Below are 9,642 nucleotides of genomic sequence, written 5' to 3' on the forward strand. Positions count from 1 at the left end.
ATCTTGTACATATTATGGCCTGGCAACTATTTTTAAAAGTATTTAATGTTTTTTACCTATTCAAAGTATGGGTATTTAAAAATTATAAGAGTAAATCATGAAAAGTTGCAATCACTATTAAAACAGCTAACAGTTATTAGCTTAATTAGTATTACCGAACATAGCTTACTAATCACTTTTGTTGCTTAAAAAAAGTATGATCATGAATTAATATTATATAATAATTTTTCACGTATTAAAAAAAAAATGAAAATATCGTTTGATCTATTCAAAAAAAAAAAAAATTCACACCACTTGGCATTGAAATGCAGTTGGGAGTTGAGAAAAATAATATCAAAATAAAGGAAATTTATTTTTGTTAATTGAAAAGAAATATATTTCATTTATTTATTTATTTAAGATCAACTTTCAAATTTTACAATTTTATGAGGAGAAAAGGCAAATACAAGAGTATAATAAAGCGAATATCTCATCTATAAATCCATATAACCAGCAAGTTACCTCTTAAGATCTAGGCAGAAGCAGCCGAGGTATCAAATGAAATTTTCCTGACCAAGAGGCAGGTGATTTTTGAAGGCTGACCATGTGTATTATCAAGTGTACACAGCACAAAATCTGGCCTGTGGAGTGCAAGGGCCAGCCGATCCTCCCCAAAAACCAAGCCTGTAGCATCAAGAAGAACGTGCCAAGAATTTCTGTGTGCCTCTGAAATCCAATGCATAGAGTATCTAGTCTCATTCACAATAACTGGATATGAGAAAAGCCCCTTTGGTGTATACTTACACTTCCTTCTAAAGTATTGGCTAAGCTGTGACCCTTTGATCCTCAAGTCCAACCAAGTTTCTGGCATTGGAACCACTTTTGATTCTTTATGAGTTGCAAATTCCCTTATGGTGTCAACTTCTTCACCCAGAATGGTCATGTAGTAGTTTCCCTTAAAGAAAGGGTAGCTCTCTCCAATCATCACCATAGCTTCCCTATAACTTGGCATGAAAATAACCAAGTAGTCATCTTCATTGAGGCCAGTGTGTTTCAGTGCTCGATTCTGAGCTTGGATTTCTGGGATTGATATGAAATTCCCTTGAAATGAAGTTTTCTTTGAAAGGATATCTACAAGTCTTGATGCTTCCAGTTGAGTTTTGTCAAGATCAGATAGGCTACGAGTGTATGAAGGAGAAGACGACTCTTTGGAGGCAAGACTCTTGGGGGAATTGTTTCGCTTTTCATCACGAGTAGATTCTGATGATTCTTCGTTTATAGAAAGATAGGTAAGATCAATTTTGTCTCCCTCTTCCACAATTCCATTGCAATATTGAGGATACTTGGCGAAAACATACTGCCTAACGTACTCCATTTCACTAGGAGTTATTGGTCCTGACCATCTCAGGTCAAGGCCTCTGAGTGTTGATATGGCTTCAGCTATTAAGTGAGCTGGAATTACCCTGTGTGCTTTCTGTTATTATCAAGGCAAAAATTGAATCAGTTCAAACAAAAAACACCATAATTATATCTGTAACCTACTAACTCAAGTGGAGAACTTATCAAAACAAAAAAAAGAAGAAAATGAGCAGAAGAATTGGATAAGACATGCCTTGATGACCATGCTGCTTGGCCTGCTATTCTGGATTGGTGAATTACTGGATATGGAAGCTTGGGGTTCTTCCAGTCTAACTTCCGCCATATCCTGGAGATTTTTACAAATCACAAAACCCACATATCAGGAATACATGAAAATACCAGATGGGCTAAGAAAAAGAAGTCTTGAAAATTACTAGGAAAAGAGAATACTTTAGATTCCCCATTTATGATAATTTGTTCCGGATTACTCAGCATGATCTTTTGCTTCTTTCTTGAAGGTCTTAAGTCTTAACAGACCAGGAAAGACTCAATTAAAGAGCAGTTGCAAAGAAAAAGGCGGAAGAGCAAAGCCACAGAGGTAGATGTGAAGACCAGCCAATACTATATAAACAAGTTTTGTAGCAGAAGTGGATCAAAATAGGGGTAGTTACAAATTAAAGGAATCAGGACAAGAAGAGAAACACTAACTAATGACGACAGCATTTTCCAGCAACATGGAGATATGAAACAGTGGATTAATAATGCAATACAGATTTAAAAATATGCTTTGCCAATAATTTTTTGTACGAAATTTTAATTAATATATACCTATAATTATTCATTTGATAATTGGGTTAGTCTAATGATTAAGAACTTGCAGTCAAACCCTGCAATTTCTTCTAATAATAATAATAATAATAATAGATTTGGAGTATTTGCCTACCTCTATCAATCTGAGTTGCAGAAACTGATATAAAGGTAGAAAATGGCATCAACTTGCTTATTATTATTAATCAAGGATGCTAAGTCATCCACAGTAATACAAAACTAAAAAGTGATGGCGACTGGCAGAGAATTTGAGGACGTTGGAGCTTCTACTTTCTAGAGATATGTTCAAGATCCATTTTGGGTGGTGGGAGACACAAGGCAGGTAATGGGAATGGGGAAGACTATGAATCTTTTTGGACTGAAAGAGATTGGTCATGGACTGTCTAGTACCAATTTGAAAATTGGTAGTATTGGATTATAAAATTGTTAGCAACTTGGAGGCTTTAGAATCTATTAGAAGTTGAATTGTTCAGCTGAGCTAGAGTTCCTTGGCCTAGCCGACGCCATCCTTGTCATTTATGTATGTGGATTTTTCTTTTTCTTTTTGGCAAAATACTCCCCCTTCATTTTAATTGTATTCTTGTCATTCCCATGTATAGAGGGTACTCGGGGGATATGTATGCTAAGCTAATAAGTAATACTACTAGGTGATAGACAACAATGATGTCTCGAAATCCGAAGACTCAAACTTCTGCGATCCTAAGTTCATATCTCATAATCTTAAAAAAAGATATATTAGCTAATGATACAATTTACAAAACCCAGTTATAAGATTAGAAAGGTTAGAGTAATAAGGCCTGAATTTCAATAGAAATTAATGGTTCAAAAAAAAAGTTATGCAATAAAAAATATATAAAATAACAGAAACAAAGAATATCTCTATTATATAAGGCATATTCTAGGCCCCAACGAATATAATAAAATATGGCTAAATTTTTTATTAAAAAAAGGGAATAGCATAAAGAATAAATTATTAAGAAAAGTTAAAATGTAGAATACAGACGCAAATATGTAACTAATGCTATGAAGAATACAAAGAGGATGGTATCTTTAATGAGTCATCAGCATTCACGATTTTTTAAAATAAATTTCTACTCAATTAAATTTTTTGGGTTTCTTTTATTATAAAACAAACTTGTAAATGTCAAGCCACCAAAAGCAAGTGGAATAACTTTGAACCCTTAATTCTGTGAATTTTTAAAATTTTGTTCCATAACTGTGATAAATACAACCATTTGGGTTTATGTAATCGGCTATTATCCCGTTTAGGAGCAGGGAAGGAAAAAACAGAAATTTAAACACACTTCATTGAATTGGAAAAATTGATGGTTTCTCGACTACTAATTCATGACTGATTATCCTAAAACCTAATTTGGTATTACCGTTTAAATTACTACCGTAGAAAAAGCATTAGGTTAAATTCTAAGATATTGAATTTATTTCACAATTTAAAAAAATATATATTTTTTATATATTATAACGTTGGAACTATTTAGTTAATAAAAATATTTTCTTATTTAAAAAAAATTAAACTATTTTTAAAGAAAATAATTTCTTTTAAAAAGAAGGATGAAGAAAAGAAAAATATATGCTCATTCATCATGTCAGAGGATGGGTAAAAGGTTTCTTTTTTTTTTTTTTCAAGTGTATCCATTCTCATGACTTATATAGTTACCTTCTTTCTTTACCCTAATCCAAAACAAAATCATTTTTTAAACTTTAAAAGTACAATTAAATTTTATATACATAAATTAATTATCATTCTTTATTTTTTAATACTATAATTAAAAAATGAAAATAAGTTTTTACTTGTAAAATATTTTTCACATAATTTTTGCAAGATAATAGAGCCTTAAATTTAATTATAAAAATTAAAAATAATTAAACTAGTCTTTTCAAAAGCAAATTTCAACCGACCAGACTCTATGACAGCTTCTTTCCCATAAAAGTTAAAATGATTAAAATGAAAGAATTCGAGCTCTTTCTCTGGCCTCTCAAATCTTTAGGGGCAAAGCCATGCGCAAATGAGCAGCATGGCCTCATCTGGCAACTCTTTAACTGCTTCATAGCTAGGTGAAATTAACAACTGCCGACAAACCAACAAAACTAGCTAGTAGCTGCACAATGTCATGCATTTGGAATTTAGTTTAAACAGCATCTCAGAAGCATTTTTCAACCACTACTCTCTCCTATTCCTCCAGTCAACATCATATAATGACTTCTGACCGCAATTTATCATCTCAATCTAAATAATGATTTAGGAAGTCACCAAAAATGCATGAGATCATGATAATGCTTACTTTGACTAATGCGAATAGACAATACAAACTTGCAGAATCAATGAGAAATACAATTATAAGAACGCTTATCACTAATATAATATCCCTGTTCCCTGCTAGGGGATGTTCGAGCTGATAATCAAATAATGTAATTAATATGGATAGAGAAAATTAACCTGAACTAGGTGACACAAAGCTTGGCCTCCTGTTTTTCTTTCTTAGGACCGGGGAAGCAAGGATAAAATCCGACCCCACCGTCCTACAAGGCAGAATGGGTGTACTAACGCTGTAATTGATGGTTCAGAAAGCAGCTCCGTTGAAATAGGAACAAAAGGGATGCAGCTAAATTGGGTAGAAGATTTTATGTTGCTTATAGCAGTATACCTACCAGCCATTTGGGGTTGAGGCGGAGAGCAAAAATAACTTGGCCCCGTCAGGGTAGGTAAGTTATTTCTCTTCAAGTGAAAAAAAGTGGCTCTCTTGACTTCCAAGAAGTTGAAGTAAAATGCAAACCAACCAAACTAAATTAATTAACATCTTGAGAACTTGAAATTCATGAGTTGAGTTAAACTCTACCAAACAACACCTAACAAAGTCCTCATTTCAACACATTCAGAACACTGCAAAAGTTAAATGACGAAATTAATTCATTTCACCTGCCTCATATAGTGCTTATGCATAACCAATTCATCTATTGCTAACACAAAATAATAGACAATGAATGCATAAATTTGCAGCCTATTTTTCACTATCGAATCACTGTAATATACATCTTGAGCAGCAATGGAACAGACCGTAATGAATCATGATTTCTTCACCGGGAACATAAGGGTTAATCAAAGACCACAACTGAGAGACAGTCAAGAAAATTTAGGGAGAGAGATAACTACAGGGCCCCACATGATTAGCACTATAACTAACAAAAAGTTCAATAAGAAATTCATACTACAAAAAGTACTTCATTCGATCATCTCTCCTCATGGCATTGTATACAGCTTGGACCTGGAACGCCAAAAAAAAAGGTTCAGATTGACTAATTTTCTTTATTTAAGACCATATCAAAGCAAGAAATATATGGCATGTTGTTTACTAATAGAGAACAATGTCTTCCTTGTATTTTGTTTGACCCTAGAAATGGATCACAAAATTCCCTTCTCTTTGTTACCTTCCCCTTAAGTTGGGAGGAGGCATTAAAAATCTTGAGCGTCCATGTACAACCTCCTTCATTTTATTTACTGGGTTTCCACGACAAAGCAACAAATCATACTGCACTGAAACTTGTTCATTCATGCATGCAAGTATTTGTGTGTGTGTGTGTGTGTGAGAGAGAGAGAGAGAGAGAGAGAGACCTGCTCACTGGAAACAACTTGAACTGGACCAATGTTGACGGATACATACTTGCCCCTTGATGATACTTTCTGCTTCACATGACCCTGACAAAAGTTTTTTTTTTTCCCCAATTACATATGTGTTCCCAACTGAAATTATTGTAGGCAGCTAATTTCAACTTGTCATCACATTTTCACCAGTCCAAGAAAAAGTAGCAAAATATGTGCATGCAATAATCAAAATCACATTTGCCTATCTATGATCACCAATTCTATTTATTTGAGATAGCAAGAAGTTCTAGAACAATAAAAGATTTGAACAAATCAGCAATAAAATACAAAACTTCACAATTCCTGACTCTTCAATCACTTAAAATAAATAAAATCATTGCACTTAAGTTTAAAAGTAATAACAAAAGTCGCTCTTTAATAAGAACCACAATTTTCACTATATAAGAGACTAAAAGTCAGAATTTAAAACAAATTCTACAGATCGCATTGTTTTCACTATATAATAATTCACTATTATTACCTTAAGTTGATTGAGATCACATAGTTTCCACTATCTCTTGAGTCTTTACTCTCTACAGCAATGTGTAGCATGCATTAATGTAATGAACCAGACAGGATTTAACATTTCACAATGTAGTGACTTGCAATGAATGATCAACCAAGAGTTGCAATGAGTTAAACTGTTCAGGTGAGTCAGCAATCATAACCTAAGTAAATAATCATCCAATGCACAACATTTTCCGATTTAATCTGGCATGGATAAAGAATGTAACTATGAAATACTTCAATTTCTGGCACGTTCGACAGTTCTACTACATTATGCATTAAAGTGCATCTTTACAAAAATACAACTCAGTAGGTAAGGTGTTAGCTGACAATTGTTCATTCTTGTTATACTCTTCCTCTCTGTTATATTGCATTAGTCTGTCTTGGAACGATTGCCACTTGTTTAACATGAATGATAAATAACCAGCAATACCTTAAACTGACAATCTGTCAAAGAAATCTATCCAATTTATGATAAGGAACACAAAAAAACACATGCAGTAACATGACATGCCACCTCAATTTTTTCCGTCTTTAAATCCATTTGCATTGACACGGGAAAAAAAGGATATGCACCTCAGGAATTGGTTGCTGAATTACAGATTCAACAGCAACAACCATAGCTTGCACAAAATCATCACCTCCAGTTCCAATCGCTGTAAACCCTCTAACTGTTGGGTATGAGTTTACCTGGATAGTGAAAGATAAGATTTAAGGTCAAGACACTATTCCCAACCTAATAAAACCACAAGTAAAAATCATTATAGAACCAGACTTCACACTTTTTAAAGAAACAAGAAGCATTACAAGCTGTTTTAACTGTTTATTACATACCCAAAAATTTAATTATAATTAATCTATCATCTAAAATGCAGCCTGAATCCACTAGCAACATGGAGAATACTGTCCAGATTTTATAAAAGCGCGAGAGGTAACAAACAAGAGCAAAGCGGGAGTCAGGGAAAAACAATAAATTGATACCTTCTGATCCAAAGCCAGCCATTCGTTAGCGGAATCATCCGTTACTGTACCTCCAATGACCATATTTGTGGTCTGCCCAACCCTCCCTTCCGTCTTAGACACCTCTGGAACCGAATACAAGCAAATTATCCATCAAAACAATCACGAAGAAAAAACATAATCAACAATTTGAAAAGAAATGCTGAACTAGAAACCTGAAATAGCTTTGAGAACAGCTTCTTGGGGAGGCCCTTGGTCCTGCTCATCCTCGGAAGCTTGAGAGGTATTATCACCACTAGAAGCAGAGCAATTGAGGAGGCCTGGTCTCGCTAAGTGAAAATCGCGAGCCCTAATGCGTCTTCTACAAAATCCGCAGCTCGACTTACGGCTTGGAAATCCAGAGGCGGGGGTTCTCGACGGAAGCGAATAGAGAGCTCGATTTTGGTGGTGCAGAGGTCTCCATGGCTCTGTTATGAACACAGAGCAACGCATAAGGGTCCTGCAAGCCATTTCTGGTTTTCTTCCATTTTTGCGAACATTTTATACCGCTTTTGGCTTCGGCTATCCGATTAGCGAGATTTTTTTTGGCTCCATCATCTGTGACGTGGCAGTTTTTAATTTCTCTGAATGCAAGTAACAAATGCAGGAGAATTGCACTCACATATTTAGTTATACATCAGCGTAAATTTGAGTAAATCGAGAGGTGTTGATTCAGATTAAGTTTGAAAGATTTTAAATTCTACTCGTTTTTCCGATGTCCAATCCTTTTGTAACTCTAAATTAAAAAAAAATGCAGGAAAATTTGTGTTGTAGCTGATTTCATCTAGGACACTCCACCAAAATCACAAATCAATAATTAATACTCCAATAATTTTGGAAAAATAGACTGATTAATTTTCAATCAGTTTCGAAAATAAATTATTTTTCTTTTTTATATAGTAATTCATTTATTAATTTTTTAATACATGTTAAAAATAAAATTTATTAGTTTTAAAAATGATATAACAATATACATTGGAGACTGTTTAATAATGTAGAAATTACTTTTTAAATTATTATATCTTGATTTAAATTTTAATAAGAGTTAAGAAAATAACATTAAAAATCACAAAAATCAAGAGATAAATTATTTCATAAACATGTTTTTTTATAACACTTATAGTTAAATACCAAAAATGTCAATAGGACCATTTAGTAATCTTTTCACATGAACTGGGATGCATCTGTAATTAGATTTATGTGTATGTAATTAGTATGCTGGTGGCCCACAAATCAAATCCATACAATAAATTTTACCATACAATCATTTGTATTTAATTTTTTTACAACCAATAAACTATACGATGGTCCATATAATCAAATATTTATCGTTGTATGTAATAATTTTTCATATAATTAGAGGCATTACAAGCTCTCAGAATTGCCATCTACTTTGCGGTTTTCAGATATTACTTGCGTTTATTCATTGAATCTGATTGATTGGTGTTGATCAAATCTATTCTCTCAGATTCTTCCTCTGCGAGGGATGCTGCTGCCATTGTTCATGATGTGAATACGTTGCTGGTTGATTATCCTCAGATATCTGTCAACTTAATTTGTTCCCAGGTCTGCAGATTCAGCAGCAGACAATATGGATAAAGGATTGGTTTGCTCCCGGGAAAATCCTGGGAGGATTGCTTATGCCTGCTGAAGGAAGGGAATGCTTTCATGGTAAACTTTTAACTTTCAAGTTGTGAAATTTCTGATGCTGAAGACTAAAAATACAAGAAATTTATAATAAATATATTCATCGTCTTGTGTATGACAAGTAATTTGAGCATTTTGATCCTATGTTTTCCAAATTGCTAAACTTTTAGTTAGTGTCCAAATGAAAAGCCCTCTCCATAGTAAAGATTAGGACAGAGTGATGGAAAATTGATGAAGTTGTTGAAGGAACAAAGACTAATGAGTATGGCAATAGAAGTATCTGATTTCTTTTCAGTTGAAGGCCAAAGGCAAAACAATAAAAGTGAGACAATGGGAAAAGTCCCGATTGCTGTTTAAGTGAATGAAGATTAACTATTTGTTTGGAATAAATCATTTGTAATAAAAATAATTTAATTCAATTGTTATAAATGAACTTTATTTATTTGAAAATATTTTTTTAGAAAAGGAAAAGAATTGAATTTTTTATTTTAAATTTAAAAATTATTTAAATTAAACTCCTATAAGTTTCTTAATTCCATAAGTTATCATATAAGTCAAACAAGAGAGTAGGATTGAGTGTTTTTTTGGGTTTAAAATTTAGTTTTAATTTTAGAAAATTTAGTTTTAATTTTAGAAAATTTAATTATAATTAAAAACTAATCAAA

At 33.1% G+C, this 9,642-nt stretch overlaps 2 protein-coding genes across 7 annotated transcripts; both read right to left on the reverse strand.

Moving 5' to 3' along the window:
* Positions 1 to 271: 271 nt before the first annotated feature.
* On the reverse strand, positions 272 to 5,033 carry LOC110628720. 5 transcript variants are annotated; one of them, XM_043949100.1, is made up of 4 exons: positions 4,834 to 5,033; positions 4,622 to 4,704; positions 1,592 to 1,684; positions 272 to 1,453 (listed from the first exon to the last, which is right to left on the reverse strand). In XM_043949100.1, exons 3-4 carry the CDS (start codon positions 1,679 to 1,681, stop codon positions 512 to 514), a joined length of 1,032 nt encoding a protein of 343 aa, XP_043805035.1. In that variant the 5' UTR covers positions 1,682 to 1,684; positions 4,622 to 4,704; positions 4,834 to 5,033; the 3' UTR covers positions 272 to 511. The 5 variants fall into 5 exon arrangements, with proteins under 5 accessions (XP_043805035.1, XP_043805032.1, XP_043805033.1 ...); XM_043949097.1 differs by adding an exon at positions 1,789 to 1,959 and having other exon boundaries at positions 4,622 to 5,033; XM_043949098.1 differs by adding an exon at positions 1,773 to 1,959 and having other exon boundaries at positions 4,622 to 5,033.
* Positions 5,034 to 5,170: 137 nt separating this feature from the next.
* LOC110628721 lies at positions 5,171 to 7,825 on the reverse strand. Of its 2 annotated transcripts, XM_021775515.2 has the most exons (5): positions 7,507 to 7,818; positions 7,313 to 7,416; positions 6,908 to 7,021; positions 5,795 to 5,878; positions 5,171 to 5,447 (listed from the first exon to the last, which is right to left on the reverse strand). In XM_021775515.2, the coding sequence occupies exons 1-5, from the start codon at positions 7,799 to 7,801 to the stop codon at positions 5,391 to 5,393; spliced, it is 654 nt and encodes a 217-aa protein (XP_021631207.1). In that variant the 5' UTR covers positions 7,802 to 7,818; the 3' UTR covers positions 5,171 to 5,390. The 2 variants fall into 2 exon arrangements, with proteins under 2 accessions (XP_021631207.1, XP_021631208.1); XM_021775516.2 differs by lacking the exons at positions 5,171 to 5,447; positions 5,795 to 5,878 and adding an exon at positions 6,307 to 6,357 and having other exon boundaries at positions 7,507 to 7,825.
* Positions 7,826 to 9,642: the final 1,817 nt, after the last annotated feature.

This window comes from Manihot esculenta, chromosome 12 (genome assembly GCF_001659605.2).
Source record: "Manihot esculenta cultivar AM560-2 chromosome 12, M.esculenta_v8, whole genome shotgun sequence".
Lineage (NCBI taxonomy): Eukaryota > Viridiplantae > Streptophyta > Magnoliopsida > Malpighiales > Euphorbiaceae > Manihot > Manihot esculenta.